Source organism: Danio rerio, chromosome 12, assembly GCF_052040795.2.
Source record: "Danio rerio strain M-AB ecotype USA chromosome 12, GRCz13ab, whole genome shotgun sequence".
NCBI classification, from domain to species: domain Eukaryota; kingdom Metazoa; phylum Chordata; class Actinopteri; order Cypriniformes; family Danionidae; genus Danio; species Danio rerio.
In genome coordinates this window covers 31,922,783-31,945,000 of record NC_141032.1, presented here as the reverse complement: position 1 = coordinate 31,945,000, position 22,218 = coordinate 31,922,783, and the positions used below count along the sequence as shown (strand labels likewise).

Sequence of the window (22,218 nt, the reverse complement as noted above, 5' to 3'; positions counted from 1 at the left end):
TGAAGGCAGGGACAACATGCAAACTCCACACAGAAACGCAAACTGAGCCATGGTTCGAACCAGTGACCCAGCGACCTTCTAGCTGTGAGGCGACAGCACTACCTACTGCGCCAGTGCCATTACAGGACATTTCATATGTTTATTATCTTTTTTGTGGTCCTCTACTGATGTTTTTTTTATTTATTGGTCATATAGTAATGTAAACTTTATAAGATGTGTTGAAGCTGCTTTTGCAATGTCACAAAATCTAATTAATTTTACCTGGTGACATTATATTTACATTTTAATATACATTTTTAAAGCTAGCATATTAAAAATTCACTAAAAAAGATCACAACACAACCATAAAATGCTTTGTATGATCACTTATTCAATCGATATAGGCTCATTCTGAAAATGTACCCCTATATACATTTCTGGAGAACGCTAATTATGTAGCCAGATGTACGTACGTCTGCATTTTGTCTTTAAAATGAACGGTATGGGATGGAATGAGGCTGTTCCTTTTCAAGCTAACTAGCTGACTGCTTACCTCAGTATGGATGGCTTTCTGTTACCAGTTTGCACAGTTAGCTCACCATGTACTTCAGAGGACTTGAGACACAGAAAGAGTTGACCACGATGCCGGGTTTCAAGTCAGGCAAAGAACGGTTGCTAAATGCACATAAGACAAAAACAGAAGCCAAAAAATTAAATAAACAAGTAAATAACAGGGTAAGAATGTGGTAAAATTTGAAAACGTGGAAGAAATCAGGTGAGGGCTTTTCTTTTTCTGGATTGCTTTTTAAAACTGTTCTTTGGGTTTAGGCAAGGGGATGGGTGGTTCAATCTGTGCTTTTGAAGACACTATTGGTTGGGTTTAGGTAAGGAGAAGGGTGGGCCAGTCGATTGGTCAGTCAGTCAGTCATTCAATAAGTCAGTTGACAGCAGCCTCTGGTGGATTTACGTGTGAACAGCAGGTGCAAATGGCAAATCTAGAAATTTCAGATCTGAAAAAGCATACACAGCGGCCTCTAGTGTATTCGTGAAAACAAAAACTGCAAAAAAAAAAAAAAAAAAAAACATACCCTCTGAGATATATTTGGTGCTCTCCAGAAATGTTTATAGCAGTTCTTTTTCAGAATGAGCCTGTGTTTATTCTATTATTTAGTTTTATAAGTAGAGGTCAGAATACATTATTTATTTTCATATAAATATAGGTTATGCTAAATGGCAATTTATCCCTATTTAGTCACTTTTTGTTATATAAAACATTAATGTGAATATTGAATTGTTTTTAATGTTTATATATATATATATATATATATATATATATATATATATATATATATATTTGTCACATTGAAAATCTGTATTTAATTTTACTGCTTCTTACACACACACACACACACACACACACACACACACACACACACACACACACACACACACACATAGTGAGACATAAATATATATAAAGAGAATATTAATATCTATAATTATATATTAAAAAACTATATATTAAGGAAAAGGTCAGAAAATAAAAATAAAAGCAAAAAAAACATATTGTATACATATATACAATTTTTGCTTTCATTTTTATTTTCTGACTTTGTCCTTAAAATATATAGGAATTATATTACAAAAGGTATTATTTTTGTGCTGAATATTATTAAAGGTAAAATACAGATCAGTGCTTTTTATTCTTCTTTGTATTTTCAAGCCTGGGCATTTGAAATCTTTTGCATTATGCTACCATTTCAGATGCTTTTACAAAGCTTTTCCCACCAGAATGTTAGAGAGAATGCGTTCTGTTGTTTTGTTGTGTGTGTGTGTGTGTGTGTGTGTGTGTGTGTGTGTGTGTGTGTGTGTGTGTGTGTGTGTGTGTGTGTGTGTGTGTGTGTGTGTGTGTGTAAATATGTGGGTGTGTGTGAGTGTGGGTAGATCTCAGTCCAGTCTCAAGTGTAATGGGAAAAAAGATTCTTCCCTTTGAACAGACGGAATCTCTTCCAATCTCCTAAATGCAATTATGTTATTCTGGCAAGGCTCGCCTAAATGATGATTCCAGTTCAACCAAAGGCCAACTGCACCCAAAGATTAATAAATGACCAGTAAGAAAATGATTACTCCATTGCGTGGACTAACAAGACATTAACCCAACAGAGAATTGCCTTCCTTTAATGGCACAGTCTCTTTGATTTTATTTTGTCAGTAGGTCCAATAATTCTTTTATAGGACTATTTGCTATTTAAATCCATGGTAACTCAGAAATAAATGTTTAGATGTGTACTGAGAGTCCTGTCATTTACGATGTCTATTCAAGTGGTGTTGGTTTCATTTGCTCAGCAGAGGAAAAGAGATCCAATACATTGGGAATATTGTGCTCATGACGTTACGCAGGCCACGTCTCTTTTACTGAAGCTCAAAGTCATTCGGTAAGGCATTGCAAACATTTTTCCACCTCTAAAGTGATTCTGAGTCAAGAAGAATCCCTCTGCTCTTGCCTGTGTTATTGACATGCCATCCAGTGTTGTAGATGAGGCACAACTTATGTAAATATTTGCATCCTCCAAGTAAGGAATTGCACCACTATCTTGTTCTCATCTGATGTACCTGTTTTTTCTTCTTCTCTCATTCTCACCCTGTCAATCACGCCTTTGTTTCCCCTCAGTGCTCCGGTTGACAAACAAAGGCATGCATGTGCTCTGTTTTCCCGGTTTCACACCGTGTTCTCCCTCAGCCTCTCTTATCTTATTAGAAGAAGGTCCTGTGTGAGGTCACAGTACATTTAATTGTCCCTGTTTCTGCAGAAACATCCTCATCTGTCAATCAAGCGCTGTCAATCAGAGCGTAAAAGTGTCCAAATCCACCCCAGGTCACACTCATGCTGGGTGTGCGTTCACAGTCTAGTGCCCCCCAGAGGAAAGGGTTTTTATAAAGGTTCTTATTGATTGTTTGCAGAGGGATCTGCTTGAATGAGGGCTTTAACCTTCTGTATTGTGTGGTGAGTGATCTGTGTTTGTCTGGTTGTGTGTAGGGCAGTGTTTCCCAACCCTGTTCCTGGAGGCACACCAAGGCTGCAATCAGAATTGCAATATAAGGATATAGTGTATAATGGGGGCAGTTATATCGATATGTGCTCTTTCCTTTTTTCATTGTCCTTGGGCAATCACATGCTTGAGACTCTGTGACCAGAAATGAATGGGTCAGATGAGGCAGACATCCAAAATGTGTATCGTTGGTGTGACGCCAAGAAATAGAGTTGGGGAAAAATGGTATAGGACTATATTGCAAAAGAATTTCTGCTCTGTCAGCTTTTGATGTTGAAAATTCGACTCTACAGATTAAAAGTGACTTTTATTGACAGTTTAATAGTTTGAAATAATATTATGATAAAAAATAATATAGAGAAATCATCTGTAAAATAGAAGATGTACAGGCAGTTTATTAAAAGGTTTTGTACCGCATTATACAACACTAATCAAGACATTATATCACTATAAACTATTAAAATGTTTTACTGATGCCCTTTCAGCTGCAACCCATCTCTAGGAAAAATCCATACACACTCATTCACAATTATACACACACACACACACACATATATATATATATATATATATATATATATATATATATATATATATATATATATATACATATATATACACGAAAACTGCTAACTTACAGATAATTTATTATTTAATTTTTAAACATTACAATTAATTTTTATGTTAAACAGGTGTGCTTAAAATGTGAATCCAACATAGTTCAAGTATAATTTTCTTAATAAAAACTTATAAAGTAAGCTAGTTACAGAAAATAAAATTCCAAATGATTAATACTATCATTGAGTGCATATAGTAAATGTAAACGTGAATGTAAAACAAATTAACCTGCTAAATATCTTTGGAGAAAGACATTAAATATAACCTTTATTTAAGGTAAGTCAATTGAGAACGTTCTCATTTATAATGATGACCTGGCCAAGAGGCAACATAAAAAGCAGACATGAAAGCTGCAGGGACACAATACAATAACAATTTTACAAATGCAGATAATAACATATAAAACCAAGGAAAAAATAAAAACAAGCAAGTGATCTTGTACTATTACCTGAACTGAGTTTTTAAAGGATGATAGTAGAATAAAAGTGTTGAGCTTTTTAAGGTTTTTAAAACTGAAAAGAGTAGAACTTTTGGTACACAAAGGTTATTAAATCTACTAGAGCGCAGATTTCGACATGTTTTCTAAACGTTTCAAAAGTGACGATAATATCGTGGAGTTTTCCCAATAAACGTTTGGTGAATTAATAGAAACTAATTAATTTGTTGATGTGATTAAACAGAAGGCTAAGTCAGCGATGAATACAGTTAACAGTGATGGGTATTAAATGGCGCACCATTTACAAAGCCAATTGCTGCATGGTAAATAACATCCAGTTTGTGAAGGAGAGTTTTTGAAGCTGGTCTGTGATTAAATTATCATGATCCAAAATTGGTAATACTGTCAACAAGCTGCTTATTGTACTTCCTATAAAAATCCTTTATATTTAGAAATAGTATCAATAAGAAGGCTACAAAATCCATAGCCAAAATGTAGTTATTCAGTTTTAGAGGTGGACTGCTTAAAAGTATAACACCATTAGCAGACTTTAGCTTTTCCATGTTTTTGCATTCAAATCTGATAACTTTGTATAGATTATCTACAAACATGCATGTGATTGTTTTGTGCCTTGTGGCTTTTGAAGCATCTCAAACATAAAATGTGGTGGTCACATTGTAAAAGCTTATTCAACTTAAATTTATAATAATAATCCAGAAATTTGGCTCACATCTAATAATCTTGTGTTTTTTAAAACAAATGCATTTGATTTGAACAGCCTTTAGAATGATCTACGTACCATCACACAGTACATCAGTACAATACATAGCTTTTACACAAGCTGTTAATCAAGTGCCCAGTTATGCCATTACAAAAAAAGAAAAAGAAAATCCCATACTGTCAGTGTGTCTAATTGAGATATTGCTAATAATTGCTAATAGTTTAACTATTATTGCTCAATTTAAAGAAAGAAAGAAATTTAAATAGTGTATAAAGTCTTCATTGCATTTATCCAGGATTCTGTGATCTATTCAATTTTGAAGGGGAGCGAGATGTAATTTATCCAGGTTTCACAAGATGTGTTTGACCTGCAAATAAGTCAAATTTAACATTCAATGTATAATTTCTAACATTGATCGTGGAGTCTAGTAAATCTGAATAAATCAGAAACTGAATAAATCAGGTCAGCCAGAGTTTGTCTTTGTGCTGTGTGTTCTTCTTTGGTTAATTGGAAGTTGTATCTAACTGCGTTGACTACTAAAGCATAACAGGGATGCCCTCTACCACCTGAGTGTCCTGGTTTAAGTCTTCAAAACCAAGTCACCCCAACTTGGCACCAAGACTGAATGTCCCAATCTGTCTTCAGAAGCCTCTCCTCTCGCTGTCCCAGAGGAACACAGGGGGTGTGTCTGTGAGACGGGCGTCTATGGGGGATTTGAACTACTTTACATGGGCTGCAATTTCTCTAGAACCACTGCTGCTGGATTTAATAGAGCAGAAAACGTATTTCTTTCTTTCTTTCTTTCTTTCTTTCTTTCTTTTTTTCTTTCTTTCTTTCTTTCTTTTTTTCTTTCTTTCTTTCTTTCTTCCCCTTTCTTATCCCTTATTCTCTCTCTATCTCCTTCCCACTGTCCTTACTTCCATTGTCATTATTTCAATATTTTCATTTCTTCCTTCATTTCACTTTCTTTTCTTTTTGTTACCAATTTATTTATCTCTTTTCCCTCATTGCTTTCTTATTTACTGTCCTCACTGATGTTTTTTCTTACTTCTTTATTTTATTACATTAATTGCTCTTGTTTTTCTGGCCTTCCTTCCTTCCTTCCATGCATCCATCCATCCATCCATCCTTTTATCCATCCATCCATCCATCCATCCATCCATCCATCCATCCTTCCTTCCTTCCTTCCTTCCTTCACTGGTTTCTTTCCTTTTCCACCCTCTACTTCCGTTTCTGTTCACAAACAAGCTCAAGTACACTCATTTGGCAGTCCATGTTTGTCAATCTGGACATATGCAGTCAACAAAGATGGAAAGTCCAGGAAGGCAAAAGAGTGGCTGCTCAAGAAATTTATAACTAGCATCATTCACACACCCCCACCCTTCTCTGTGACATACACACACATACACACAGAAGAAAACACACATGCAGACGCACACACTGCAGCCTCTAAGAAAAGCAGCCGCATCAGTTTTCAGAGCAGCACTCTCTCCTTTCCCCCCTCCCTTCTCTATCTCACTCTCTCCCAGTCTCATGCTCACCCACTCATTCTCCCTCCTCTTCTGCTTTCTATCCGTCGCACATTCTACTGCTTGCTCTCTCTCCCTCTCTTGTTTCCGCTCTCTCTCTCTCTCTCTCTCTCTCTCTCTCTCTCTCCCTCTCTTTCCCTCTGCTCGCTTCTCTCACACTCTGTGTGCCTGTGTTTCTGCCAAGGTCTGAGTCTTTCAGTGTGGGAATGTAGCAAGCTCAGAGACAGGACTGCCTTTGAATTCTGGTGCAATGACGGATGCAGGGCAGAAGCTCGGATGTGCACTGACAAAACGGGAGAACTGAGGGCAGGGATTGGGAAAAGGATCTGATGGATTTAACCCTCGCAGCCATCTCTGCCTGATCACAGTACATCATTCTCCCCCTCTCCGCTGTTCTCTCCTGTGGGGTGGATTACCGGCTACCCGTGTCCACTGATGCACCGCTGTAGAGACTAGAGGGAAGATCTTAGCTACGTAGCCAGAGACAAAGTGCCGTGTTGAGGGAGAACGAGAGACGCAGAGCTGTCCCTTGTGTGGAGCTGTGCTTCTGCCACTACCTGAGCTTCTCCACACACACACACACACACACGCACAAACTCACACACAGAGGCAGGGCTGCGCCAGCCGCGACGACCGATGCGTTAATGCAGCTGTGAGAGAAGATCTGCAGCAGGGAGCTGCCCTCGCACTAACACTCACGGATTTACAAGGAAAATTTGACTCCAGGCAGAACACCGACGGATCTGCAAAACTTAATTTTTGTTCTATTTTTTGCCTCTATATATGGAACGTCTTGGGAATTACCTTTGGTTCTTCGGAAGCTGAACTAAACAGAGGCTTGTTCCCAAAACCCGCTGTTCTCCCAAACCCACTCCTTTTAGGTTTCTGATCGAGTGCGTGTGTATGTGCGTGTATGTGCGTGTGTGTGTGCGTGTGTACGTGACTACTTGTGTCTTCGGGATTTAGGGTTTGTTTACTGTATTGTATATAATCTATTTATTTATGTGTTTATATATGTATATACATATACGTATATGTATATAAATATATATAAGCTGATGTTCGCTGTGCTTTTCAAGTGAGTAGTCAGTATTGCATGTATCTGTAGCTGTGGAAGAGTGTTAAATGAATATTAATGAGATGCCCAGTTTTGGCTCCCTCCCCAGCCCCCTCCACTGCTTGCACTACTTCCTGGCTGGGCCCTGAACCCCAGAAGCATGAGTGAGAGAACAGCACTAGGGGCCACCATGGAGACCATGACCCTGGAGGAGCCCGGGGGTGAACAAGCCTCTCCCCGGGCCCCAGGGCCCCTCCGCTGTGGCCCCTGTGCAGTCTGGCCACGCCAGCAGACCTGGCTTTGTGTTGTGCCCTTGCTGATGGGCTTTGTGGGCCTGGGCCTCAGCCTGATGCTTCTAAAATGGATTGTGGTGGGCTCAGTGCAGGATTACGTCCCAACTGATCTGGTGGACGCCAATCGCATTGGACAGGACCCGATTTTCCTATCTAAACCCAGTTCCCTGCCTAAGGGTTCTGATGCTTCAGCATCTACCACTTCCACCACTCCCTCAGCAGCTCCAGGTTCTGCAACTCGAGCAGCTGAGGGCACAGGTACAGTGCAAAGAACTCGAATTGGGCAGTCCTCAAACCACACGGCCAGTAGCAGTAGCAGCAGTGGAGGTGGCGGTGGGGGGTTAGGGGGAGGCTCAGGAAACAGAGCTCCACACCTGCATAACAGAGTGGGAACGCGAGTGACCAACATCACAACCACAACCCGGGCCACCAATCCTGCTCCACCAGGAGGAAAGGAGGTTACTCCACGCAGCACCACTGTCCGAAAGCCCAACGGTGAGGGCGGGAGTCGAAGCGCATCACCTTCTGCACGAGCTGGGCCACCGAGTCCGACCACCACTAGCACGACAACCACTACGATTACAACGAGCACTACCACCACCCAAGCTGCCCAACCGACCTCTACCCCTGCATCGCCCTCCAAGCCTGGTCAACGCTGGAACCATGGGCGCTCCTCCAAGGGGCCTTCCACCAAACCTACTCGCCCACACCATCGCTTCAGGACACGTAAGTGTGATCAACTAAACGGTTTAATTTATAAATATGGATGTGTTTGTTTGCGTGTGCTTGTCCCACTGCCTGTGATGATCCATGATTTTATGAAACACCTTTTTTCAGTTCTATAGCCGCATCATTTGGTCAGTACTGATTTTGTTTGCTTCTTCAAAAAAATCCTTTCAAACTTCATTATAGATACCTATTCTAGCTCGCTTTCTGGCATTACAAAGAGGCAGTGAAGCAGTCTAACAGTGTTCGTGCTTGCTGCTGAGTTCATTAGTTCTGCATGTTAATGAGATAGCACATAGGCAACTGTTTTTCATCTTTGTCTTTATCCTCTCTGTATCGTGTGGACACGTCTGCCCACTTGCTCTGTTTGTTTCATATCAGTTTTCAAGAATAATGACTCCCAGTGCTGCAGCTTCCATTTTTTTTCCCTCCGCGCAATAGCATTAGCATGTATTCCCATATAAAGCAGGTCTGTTGTTAGAGGGAGAGATTGCCTGATCTAAAGCAGATGCTCAAGGTGAGAGGTGGAGAGACAGATAGAAAGCAAAAGAGGAAGTGTAGTAGTGCTAGAGAGGGTGCTGGCTGCTCTCGTCCTGTCAGTGGAGATCAGGTCTTAGGGTGGAGATTCCATTTAGATAAGTAAAGATATGAGTACTGCAGTAGGTATAGTAGGTAGACTTAAGGCAGTGGATACATGCTAAGACACTCGCGAAGGGAGTGTGTGCACACACAAGAAAGAACTGATGATGAGAGATACTAGATTGCTGCAAATGGGAAATAGTATTTACATTGTTATCTGTGTCTGTATGACTCCTTGTATGTCCTTGTATGTCTGAATGATAATCCTGTTAGTTCCAGTGCTAAGGTTTCTATTTTGAAATAATAGATGTCAGGCTACAAGCCACTCATAATTTAGTTAAGCTAGTTTTATACAATTATTCTTTTAAATGCATTCAGTACTCAAGCAAACTACTTCACAATTAATAGCATGGCATTGCAATGCGACAGCATTTGCCTGTGTGAGAGAGACATTTCAGTTGGATTGTTCTTGGATTTTGTCACACAATGTAGCACTCACCAATAAAAGTAGCTTGTTCATGGAAAAGCTATGCTAAATCCAAAGAATCCAATCTACTGTCACGCTACTAAGTTAGTGAGTTTGTGTTAGTTACACTCCAGCACTGCTCAATTCACCTGAATCCCGAGAGAATGTGCTATTCAGACAAAATCCTGGCTCAGTTTTCAGAGTGAAAAAATGATTTTGCTTTATTAGGGAATAGGAAATTGGGAATTAGCATTAGTCTGCATGCTAATTTGATATACTTCTGTAATCAAATGTGGAACGCTGTTTATTTATAAAGCAAGGTGTTAAAAACAGGCCATCAATTTTGTCTGTCAGCACCAATTAGCCAGCGTGAGTTTGAATGTCATCCAATCCTGGGACTTTAAACAGCCCTTTACAAAGAGAAGACAATTGCAGTGATAACTTAAATGCACACATTACAGCTCCCGCTTCTTCCTCACACAGAACACATAGAGAGGATTACACCATATACAAATCTAAGCTGTTAACCCTGGCTTGTGTGTTTTTGTAAGGGAACAATCGAGTCAAGATCTGCATCTTTATACCCCTTGGCGACATTTTCATTGCTATATAGTTATGTGTGACTATGTAAACTGGATCCAACACCCTAGTCGTAACAGCGAGAACATAGCAAACTGCTTGTATAAAGAGAAGCTTATGTATAATTTAATGCCACACGTTCTCTCTTTCACAGTGCAGTGAATTTTCTCTCGAGCTGAAAGTGCCCTGGGGCGAATACTGATAAGGAAGGGGTGAGGGGCAAAAGAGGGCCCTGACTCTGGGGCCAAAGAAACTATGCTTACGGCCAGAGTTCTTCCAGACCGCATGGCTGTCTTTTTCATTTATTTATACATTGACATTGTCTGTGCCAGGGTCAATATTAAAATTCAGAGGACCTGTGACAAGTTTTTATGGGTGGGCCCGCGATTTCCCAGTGTGTATACCTATTGAGAAGGTTTTCAAGTGGTGCATCCTTAGTACTGTAGACGTCCAAATATTAAAAAACAAACAAGATATGCATTGGTTTTTGGTTGGTTAAACTTTACTGTGAAATTTTATTACAATTGTTAAATTATAATCGTATTCCTGTGAGTTCCCACCAGACATGACTTCAGTGTTCAATAGCATGATACTTCAGAAATCATTCGAATGTGTTGGTGCTCAAAAAGCATTTCTTCTTGAGTTGAATAGCTGTTTGGCAGTCAGTTAGAAAGATGGAAAGCAAAGAATAGTTGGTTAAATATATATTTTAAAGAGATAGTTCACCCAAAAATCACAATTATTTTACTAATCACTCTTCCTCAACCCCCCGAGACCTTAATTTGTCCTGGGAATACAAATTAAGATATTTTAGGTGAAATCTGAGAGCTCTGACATAGACAGCAAGGTTTTTTTTGGCTTGTTCAAAGTTCAGACCAGGTACCAAAAACATTCTCAAAACAGAACATATGCCTTTAGTGGTTCAATCAGGATAGCATCAAGCTAGGAGAATCCTTTTTTTAGCACACATAAAACTTAAATAAGGACTTAGTTTCTTCTCCTCAGTGACATTATAGGGGTGCCTAAAATATCTTAAATTGTGTTCTGAAGATAAACAAAGATCTCAAGGGCTTGGAATGACATGAGATTGAGCAATTAATAACACATTTTTGGGATTAACTAAGGCCCAATCCCAATTCTATTTTTTACCCCTTACATTAGGCCAGAGGTGTCCAAACTCGGTTTAGCTCCAACCTTAATTAAACACCTGAACCAGCTAATCAAGCTCTTACTAGATATACTAGAAACTTCTTAGCAGGTGTTTTAAAGCAAGTTGGAGGTAAACTGTGCAGAGCACCGGCCCTCCAGGACAGAGTTTGAACACCGCTGCCCTAGGCCCTTGAAACAGAGTGTGAAGGGAAAGGGCTTAAAACTTGACCCCTAGGAAATGGGACAGCACTACAACACTGCACACGTCATCATATGTCATCGCGATCTCTTCATATGAGATTGATGATGCTGACTGCTGTAGTTATTTGTTGCATTTACTTTGGTATTTATCTTCAGGAAATCACTGAAGGCGTATATCATAACAATATAATGTGGCAATAAGCTCATAACTGTACTGTGCATTTACAACTTGGACATATTCCTGCAAAATCTCTGTTTCAAGGGTTTTCTAGCCTTTCCCCTTAGCACTAAGACTTCAAGCTAAAGAGAATTGTGACACCTCTACTCCTTGTTTTGGGTGTTCATGTGAAGGGGTAGGGCTATGGGCTGACACTTTAACATAACCCACATAGCAAAATTTCTCTGGCCCAGCTATGGCCCACACAATTAGCTTTTGCTTGGCTGGACTAAGTCTGGCTTCCAGACAAAGGGCCAAACATGGACCATCTCTGGGCCAAGTCTCAGTCAAATTAATAACCCATAAGTGGGCCTGAACTGGGCCAGATATGTTGGTGTGTCAAGACTGCAATACAATTGTTAAACACATAAAGTATTTCGCTTAGGGGCGTGTTTTCTTATAGTGACCTGATTGGTAAAAAATTTTTCTTCACTTAAAAATTTTATTTTAGATGTGGGTCAAGAAAGGCCAAACTTATGTGGCCCACATATCAGTTTTTAACATCTGGACTAAATTCTACATTTAAGATATGGCCCATGTTTTGCGTGCCACCTTAAAGTCGATGCCACCTCTGTCATACCCGGGTTATGTTTGGCCCACACCCTTTATGCCAAATCTGGGCCAGAATTTACTGCCACCTGAAAATTAAATGCACCTTTGCTGGCTTTTTTATTGTTTACAGTGTTTAAATATGAATATTACTGTGCATTTATTTTTACATTTGTTTTCCTGTGCAGCTCTATATGATACATTAATGCAGTGATAGACTTTCTTCCTGAAAGAGTGTGGAGTTTCTTTATATTGTGAAATGTGAGATGGTTGGAGACCAGATTTGGTTCTTGGAATAGATCAGCATCAAACAAGAGAGGTGTTATTGTTGGGCCAAGCTGTTTTATAAATAAGAATGGCAAACAGCAAAAGAGTAGTGGACTGTAAGTTGGATTTTGAATGTGCAATATTGTGTCTGGTAATGCATTACTGTATAATATAATACAAGCCTGTTCCGCCCTTGCTTGGACTTACTCTCTGAGGATTGTCTGAGAGGGAACATGATGAAATGCATTGGTAGTGGCCATGTGCGAGCACATTCATCTTTACGACTGCAAAATGATCTCATGTTTTGGTGAGGCTTGCATGGTAATGCACCAGGAGAGGCTTATGTTGTATATTCCATAGGAGTCCAATTGAATAAGTGAGACACTAACATGGTTTTAAAATCGCCCCAATGAGAGCGCATCTCTCATTCGTATCTGTATTATTATCCCATTGTATTGAAGGATGGCATGCAGCCGTCCATTAGCCGCAATGCTGAAACCTGAACCGTTCATCTTCTTTCCTGTCTTCCAACTGTTTCTTTCACCCTGATGCGCATCAGCCTCCACCTTTGCATGTCCTACACTAATATTATTCTTCATCCACTCCTCCTCCTTTATTTCCTTGTTTCCTTTTCTTACACGCCTGAGTTTTCTGTATGTGTTATGTTTGTCTCTGTGTCCCATCTATGTCTGGGGTTGATTTGGCTCAGGGGGCCAAGCCTCATTACTTCCTGTGTATGAAGGCAGTGGGCGGCTGGCGCTCTAAATGCAGCTGGCTATCTGCCTTTGGGGGGCAGGGATGCTTCTTCACTGACACATCATTGTGATTCCACGCACACCTTCCGCGGCACAGTCGGAAGCCGGCGTGGTTGAGCGGATTTTGTCAGGTATGAAAGCGAAGCGGCATCGGGGAGAGACACTGAGAACATGTCAGGCTAAAGCCCGGGGAAAGAAACATAGCCAGAAAATCACACACTCACCGCTAAAATAGAGGGCTCGGGGAAGAGAAACCTCTGACGTGGTGATTATTAATTTTGACGCGCTAACACATAGCATGCACTCTAGTACTCCTGTACACCGCAACCCCTGTGGCTCCTTTGGGGAAGGTGTACCATAAAATCATACACAGGGATTAAAGACAGAAATCCATTTAGCGCCGTCTCATGGGAGGTCAGCAAGGCTTTCATCCGGGCCAAGAGGAGCATAGTTCCAGCTGCTACTGCCACACTGCTCTCCCCAGATACCAGCAACAGGGTAACCATGTGATGCTCAAGCACCAATCACAGCCTTAGAGGCCCAGAGAGTAAAAGGTGAACATTGAGAAGGAACTTCTAACTCCGCCTGATATTTCCTATGCTCTTCCAAAATAAAGTACCATACTTAGCTGCTTTTATCGTTCAGATTAGCTGACTTTTTATCGCAGAGGAGTGACGTGACATTTTCAGCGGACGTTGTCCTCACGGTCTTTGGGTAACTGTGCACTTACAGACAATCCTCTTTAGAGCGGCCTTGTTTGTTACTGACATTTTAGTGTGCCACGAGTGCCGGGCTCTCTCCTCTGTCAGGAGAGGGGGCGAGATTAATGCGCCCCGATGTGTACTTGCGGTAAGTGGCAGTGAAGGCCATCTTAGGCTTCTTTAATGTCACCATGTGATTTATGTGGACAAAATGTCCGCTGGGAAGCCAAGAGTTTGGGGGGACGGATGTCGCAGGGTAGGCTGAAATATTAATGCACAGAAAGAGAAACATGTAGAAAACATGTGGTTGCAAGGGTAAATAATTGATGCCGTCTTTTTAAAAGTGGTGAGGATGTCCCATTTCCAGTACAGTAAAATGGAGTCATGTATGCATGTTTTTCACCACAAAATAGCCTTTCAACTCAGGTGAAAACCTTGCTGTAATGGCAAAGTGGTTCACAGACAAATATGCAATTCCGCAAACTGCTTGTACCAGTTAACTGTGATGCTATGGCAGACAACTCTTCTCTTAACCTTTTGTAAAGTACAGATAAATAGGAATTACAAAAAGAAGCAGTGCAGAGAAAAACAGTTTTTTGAGGAACTGTATTGAATTATTGGTATTTGGCACAGTTCCCTACTGAAAAGATGTTACTTGCTGATTTTTTACATTTTTTTTTTATTTTGAAAAAAAAAAAAACTGGTTTGTGCTGGTTTGGTAAACAAACCAGAGAGGTTTTAAACTTATTATCAGTACTGGGATACATACAGGGTGCTGGAACAAGAGGGTAAAGTTAAAGTGAGTCAAAGATCTCTGGTCAGAGAGGGGGCTCGTCCGGGAGGGCGATCCCACAGAGAGCATTTATAATTAAAAGGCTCAAGTCAATATACTGTTCAGGTGGCATTGAAAATGTAGAGGCATCCTAGTGCACAAGTTCTGATAGATGATAGAAAAGTAAACACAATATTATTTATAAATTATAATTTTTTTATATTTGCTTATAATCTGTAACTTCTATAATCAGACAAGCATTTATCAGAAACCTTTTACTAAGTCACAACTGCATTGCAATGCCCCTGTTTCTAACTCATATGCATTCATTCATTAAGTTTTTTATCAGCATAGTCCCCTTATTAATCAGCGGAATGAACCGCCAACTTACCCAGTGTATGTTTTATGCAGCGAATAATCTTCCAGCTGCAACCCAACACTGGAAAACACCCATTCGCTTTTGCATTCATACACATGCACTACAGACAATTTAGCTTATTTAATTTACCTTATTCAAGACCGCATGTCTTTGGACTGTGGGGGAAGTCAGAGCACCCGGAGGAAACCCACGCGAACACGGGGAGAGCATGCAAACTCCACACAGAAATGCCAACTGACCCAGCCGGGGCTCGAACCAGCAACCTTCTTGCTGTGAGGTTATCGTGCTACCCACTGTGCTATAGTAACTCTCCAACTCTCATTATTATTTTTTAAAACACTAAAGAAGAAAAAGTTCTAGTTTTAAAGAAGCACTATAAAATTGGTCTATATGACTTTTAGCACTTAAGACTTCTGAAGCCATAGTTTTATATAAGAAAAAAACATACTGTCTATGTTGCTCTTTTATTCTTTGGTCTCTTATTGCCTTTTCCACCTCCTACCCATTTGTTCATAGGCTGAAACTCGCATCTTGTCCTATAACAAGATATGACATGACATTATTGCATATTGCAGTGGCAGAGTAAAGGGGATTACAGTTCAGTTATTGCATATCCTCTGTATTGAATTACGCAAGTTATCAGCTCGCCTCTGAATGGATAGATAAGCATAGATGGAAGTGACATTTGGGCTTTCTGCACCTGGTACGTTGGAATGCTCATAAGAGGCTAAAGTACTTAGAGAAGAATGGTACCGTATGTATTTGTGGATGGAGACTCCATTTTGACACTTCTTTCTAGCTGGCACAGTGGCCTTTGGGGAGAGCAGGTGCTGTCAAGCTGAGATGCAGACCAGCTCTGGAATGCAGCATTATCCACCTGCACTGGAGAAATTGTTTAAAAAAATATGAAATACTTACTAATAATATAATTATGAAATGGGCAACACAATGACTCAGTGGTTTGCACTGAGACCTCATAGCAACAGGTCGCTGGCTCAAGTCCTGGCTGGGCCAGTTGGCATTTCTGGGTGGAGTTTGTATGTTTTCCTCATGTTCACGTGGGTTTCCTCCGGGTCCTCCACAGTCTAAAGACATGCGCTATAGGTAAATTGAATAAACTAAATTGGCTGTAGTGTATGTGTGTGAATGAGTTTTCCAGTTTGAATGTTTTCCAGTACTGGGTTTCAGCTGGAAGGGCATTCGCTGTGTAAAACATTTCCTGGATAAGTTGGTTGTTCATTCCACTGTGGAGATCCCTGAAGAGTAAAGGGACTAAGCCAAAGGAAAATTAATAAATGAATGAATGAATAATTATACAATATTATATATAGCATTATATAAAGTTAAAGTCAGCATTATTAGGCCCCTTTTGATTTTATTTTTCTCTTTTAATTATTTCCCAAATTATCTTTAACAGAGCAAGGAAACTATCACAGTATGTCTGATAATATTTTTTTCTTCTAGAGAAAGTCTTATTTGTTTTATTTCGGCTACAATGAAACCAGTAATTATTTTTTTTAAAACCATTTTTGGGACAAAATTATTAGCCCTTTTAGGCATTATTATTTATTTATTTTTTTTGATAATCTACAGAACAAACCATCATTATACAATAACTTGCCTAATTACCCTAACCTGCCTAGTTTACCTTATTAACCCAGTTAAGCCTTTAAATGTCACTTTAAGCTGTATAGAAGCGTATTGAAAAATATTTAGTAAAATATTATTTACTATCATTATGTCAAAGATAAAATAAATCAGTTATTAGAAATAAGTTATTGAAACTATTATGCTTAGAAATGTGCTGAAAAAATCTTCCCTCTGTTAAACAGAAATTGGAGAAAAAATAAACAGGGGCACTAATAATTCAGGGGGGCTAATAATTCTGACTTCAACTGTACATACAGCATACATAACATTATCAAGTATGCTGTGTAATACTATATGAATGCTAAATGCTAGGTTAAATGCTTTTATGCCACAGCCTTATCACTCTGCTGCCCAAAACTGGTCAGTTTCCGAATGGAAGACCAGCTGGGAAAACTAGCCTTGCTGTTAAAAGTGATGTTAGTGAGGCCAGCAGTGGGTGCTTACCCAGTAGAGTAGGGGTATAACCCTGCTGTCCTGGCCAAATTCCCTCCATCAGTCCCTGCCCATCATGGTCTCCTAATCATCCCCCTTCGCTGAATTGACTCTACCCCTGTCCTTTCTCTCCACCTGCAGCTGGTGTGTGGTGGTGAGGCCCTAGCGTAGTTGGCCTGTGGATTTTTATTGCTTTGGGTGTGCAGATACACATATAAATACAAATACAAATGCATTATGATATAATATAATATAATATAATATAATATAATATAATATAATATAATATAATATAATATAATATAATAAATATAATATAATATAATATAATATAATATAATATAATATAATATAATATAATATAGGCGACGCATTGGCGCAGTAGGTAGTGCTGTTGCCTCTCAGCAAGAAAGTCGCTGGTTCGAGCTGTGTCAGTTGGCATTTCTGTGTGGAGTTTGCATGTTCTCTCTGCGTTCACGTGGGTTTCCTCCAGGTGCTCCGGTTTCCCCAAAGTCCAAAGATATGCTTACAGGTGAATTGGGTAGGCTAAATTGTCCATAGTGTATGAGTGTATCCCAGAGATGGGTTGTGACTGGAAATAGCATCCATTGCGTATAAAAACGTGCTGGATAAGTTGGTGGTTCATTCCGCTGTGGCGACCCCGGAATAATAAAGGGACTAAGCCGAAAAGAAAACGAATGAATGAATGAATAATAATATTAATAATAACAAAACTAATTATGATGATGATGATGATGATGATGATAATTATTATTATTATTATTATTATTATTATTATTATTATTATTATGTTAAAGGAATGAAAATGGATTATACAAATAAATTTGGTACATTTTGTAGTCTTTTTTCTGTTTGATGAATTCAACCTTTTTAAAGGGGAAAGGAATTGTTATGTGAAGTGCATTAAAAAAACTCCTATGACAGTCCTTTTCTAATTTTATGAACCTCTCACTGAACCCTGTTGTCACCCCGTTGTACCCCATCAGTGGCGTCCTTGAATATTTCTCTGAAAAAGCTATTTTGCCATGAAAACCTTGAAAGGTCTTGTCTAAAACAAGTGACGCATCATTCCTGACTTCCCCCTAATCAAAAAGCACATAAGGGACATTCTCATCAAATTCTTTTCAGACTATTTTTTTTTATTGAAGAAATATTCCCCTGTGTACCTGGTTTGTGCATTATCCCAATGAGGCTTTCATTTTATGAATAGGTCTAATTTGTGAGGAAATTGGTTTAGAATGATTTTAAATGCAACCTACAGGCCATATGTAGAATTAGTAGGTGAAGATGAAACAACAGAATGGATTCTGAAGCATCAGATATTTAGATTGTAAGCATTTTAATTAGAATATAATGAATATTGTTACACAATATGCATTGTTTACAGAATGAGCTGAGAGTATGTGTTTGTGTTTAGTATAATGGAGAAAGAGAGAGCGTAAGCGTAGCTTTTTTAATGTGTTTGTAGGGATTTGTGTTCTGTGTGTATACAGTATGCATGCGTATAAGTGTGTGTGGGCGATGAAAGTGTACAGAGCTGTCCAGAGCAGTAGCATTGGGCTCATTGGTGTAATCCTGGTAAAAGCTTCGGAGGGATAATGTAAACGACTCCAATCTCAATGTTTTGCTCACCCCCAAACCCTGGCTCTCCTCTAATCTCCCATCTTCCATGTTTATCTCCCTTCCTCATTCCTCTTCTGTTTCCCAGTAACGATCCATGACCCGCGTTCCGCCCCAAAACAAAGTTTGCACATCTCCTGAATAATGAGTGGGGGAAACGCAAGTCTCAGGGACTCATCGACTCCAGCTACACGGAGGGCTTCTCAACCTGTCAGGCAACAGTGTGAATTATAAAATAGCGTGCTCTGCTGAGGATCTTCTCTCCACAACATCTCTCGCTTTCCATTTGAAGTGAAATATTAAATCATTGATAGTTGAGTTACACACCAACAATACCAAGCATTTCTTAAAGCACCTGTCACAGGCAGTCAGAGAGGAACTCCAGCGCAGGGATTGTGTTTGATCTGCTCAACATGCAACAAAGCACATAAAAATAGCTCAGTCAAAAAAAAAAAAAAAAAAAAATGCAGGAAGATGCACTTTGACGTCGACGCTGCTCTGGAGTGATGCCTTACTTGCAGTCATTTGCAGAGCATGACATCTAGTTTGTTCCTTTTACCTGAATATACTTGTTGTAGGAATCACATCCAGGTACATATTCAGGTGTCGAGTATGATTTGTTCTTCCTGGTGTGCCAAATATTCCCAGATTTATTCTCTACTGTATTGTCATTTTGTTCTCAGCGTGAACATTTGGTTCATGTTTTCCCCATTCTCTTTGACTTTGAAAAAAAAGTGAATTGTTTATTTTTTAAAAGGGAGTGGCGTAGTTTGGGTTTCTCTGGCAGCCGGTGTTTATTCAGCAGGCATACTTATGATTACTGTTTAGTGTACTGCAGAAATATCTATTACTGCATTCGGCTTCCACCTGTGAATCTGGTCCAGATGTCATTATTTAAGAATTTCAGGCAGCAGATTTAGGGTTCTATTTTAATGATCTAGACGCAAAGACTAAAGCACATGGTGCAAAAGCGTTAAGGGCGTGTCTAAATACACTTTTGCTATTTTAAAGTCAGAAAAATAGGCTTTGCGCCCTGGTGCAAGGTCAAAAAGGGTTGTGCTTGCTCTTGTAATGAGTTGTGGGTGTGTTTTGAGCATAATGTGCATTAAACCAACCAGAGTCTCATCTTACATTCCCTCACATTTGCTATTTACATGGAGCACTTTGTAAGTGGAAAAACTGAATGCTTTACTGGAGAGAAAACAGTTAAACAGACCATCTGCATCAGGATAAAGAATGAGCCTCCTCCATTCAGCCTAATTCGGTTTGTAATAATAGCGGACATAGGAAGAGCCGGCGTGATTTGCTTTCTACCGGGAGAATTTTATGCATTACCTATCGAGACAACATTTGTTTTTAAAATAATTTTGAAAGTTCACCTTCCAAGCCTGATGCAGATATGATGTATATCACGAGTGTAATAGCAAAGCCTTGCGGGCGTGGCTGCATTAAAAATAATGAGCTCAGACTGAGAAACTAGACATAGTGTTGGTTTCATACAGATTATGTTTTCAATCAATGTTTGTTTTCAACATGCAATTGTTACATTTAAAAGTAAACACTTCAAGCTTTCTCTAGAAATATGTCTCATGTCTGTGTGATTTGTTTTTGTGAAGTTTCAGTGTATTTTAGAAACGCGCTAAAATCTAAAAACAGTTTCCAACACGGAAAGAGAAAAGAAAGAATGACTACACTGTTTATTTTCCTTATTTTGCAGAAGCAGACACGTTTTGTGTTATTGTGAGTGTATACAAGAAAAATGTAGACACCTAACAGATTTGATTGATGTATTTCTCTTATCTGTACAATCGAAAATGAAAGTGTAATTTAAGTTCTTCTCTGCGTTATCAGGAGAAAACGCCTCAAAACGTGAATACGCGGTCTTTGACCCCTGAGGAGTAACACATCTCCTTTTCAGACCAGCACACCTCTAAGTCTACAAAGTGACGTACGTGTATTTGTTATTGAAACAATGTGGTGCAAAACATGAAAATTAGTGTTGCGCTGGTGTAAAAATAGCAACAAATCGTGCCAAACACATCTTGCACCTTATTGCATCGGGTTTATGATAGGGCCATTATTGTGCTACCATCAGATTCTACCTTATTCTGGTACCTATGCACATGTGGTCTTTTATAAGAGTATATTAAAGGTAAATTCTGTGAGTTGGAAAACAACTTGCATTGCATGACTACTTATTTCCAGAAAAGTCATCAGCTAGTAGAAAATTCACAGGTTACTGTTTACCTTATGAATATGACTCACCGTACGCCTTGCGGCATCAGCGGTCTTGGCTGTTTTTGGCAGTCCGATGCTGTGTTTACGGAGCATGTGTGAGAGGAGAGAATGTCCACGCAGCTGAGATGATGCGGATGAGAAATAAAAGCGTGCATCATCTCTGTTGCCAGATTCATGCTGCTTGCTTTGTCGTGCACTAACAGTCATGTCTCGGTCGTGTCATTACTGTCAGCCACTGCGTGACACATGATTAGTTTCAGGATGGCTTGCAAAAAAATTTGGACTTGTGTGCGAACGCTGCAGTTGAAGTATGTCTCAGCTGTCGGTGTGCTTTATTAATAGTATAATGTTTATAAATGAGGCGGAACGGTGGTTTAGGGGTTAGCATTGTTGGCTCACAGCAAGAAGGTAGCTGATTTAAGTCCCGGCTGGGTCAGTTGGCATTTCTATGTGGAGTCTGCATGTTCACCCTGTGTTTGTGTGGGTTTCCTCCGGGTGCTCCGGTTTCCCCCCTAGTATGCAGTATAGGTGAATTGGGTAAACAAAATGAGTGTGCGTGTGAATGTGAGAGTGTATGGGTGTTTCCCAGTATAGGTTGCTGCTGGAAAGGCATTCGCTGTGTAAATCATATGCTGGAATAGTTGCCGGTTCATCCCGCTGTGGTGACAATCAGGGATTAAGCCGAAGGAAAATGAATGGATGAATGTTTATGAATGGCAGTATTGATCGATCATCCACCTAATAGACTGCCTATATGAATATTTATTTGATCATTTATTAATATGTATCCCCCTATTCCTTAACCCAACCCTCTCAGAAAACATTCAGAATTTGTACATTTTCAAAACACTTCATTCTGTGATTCATGAGCTCCCCACAAGGCCAAAATTTACTGGTAATGCTATACTTCATTTGGTCCCCATAACATCAAGAATATAATGTACAAATACGCACACACAATTGTATCACTACTTGTAATATTCCATTAAGTATCTAAGTTTTTTTTTGGTTGGCCTTTTTGCCTTTATTAGGTAGATAGGACAGTATTTTTAGACAGAAGGGTGAAGTGGGAGAGATAGAGGGGGTAGGGACGGGAAATGTCCTCGAGCCAGGATTTAAACTCGGGACACCTTGAAGTGCTACTGCACCATATGTCAGTGCGCTAACCACTAGGCTATTGCGAAGACAAGTATAATTTTTAAGTGTTTTTAATTACAAGAACACTAGGTGTGTC

The 22,218-nt window shown here is 39.6% G+C and overlaps 2 protein-coding genes across 6 annotated transcripts in view; one reads left to right on the top strand and one right to left on the bottom strand.

Moving 5' to 3' along the window:
- The window catches only part of LOC147834501 (uncharacterized), a 382,782-nt gene that overhangs the window by 62,899 nt on the left and 297,665 nt on the right, over positions 1-22,218 (bottom strand). For all 4 annotated transcript variants that reach the window (XR_015504250.2, XM_087276538.2, XR_015504242.2 and 1 more), the window contains one exon: positions 533-654. The gene's annotated coding sequence lies outside the window, so the exon portion shown is untranslated. Of the gene's footprint in view, positions 1-532; positions 655-22,218 lie in introns of those variants that run through there.
- Positions 6,489-22,218, top strand: part of nrg3b (neuregulin 3b) — a 275,221-nt gene continuing 259,491 nt past the window's right edge. For both annotated transcript variants that reach the window (XM_087276507.1, XM_087276508.1), the window contains exon 1: positions 6,489-8,409. In XM_087276507.1, the coding sequence (XP_087132633.1) occupies positions 7,551-8,409 (859 nt within the window). In that variant the 5' untranslated portion in view covers positions 6,489-7,550. The remainder of the gene's footprint in view (positions 8,410-22,218) is intronic.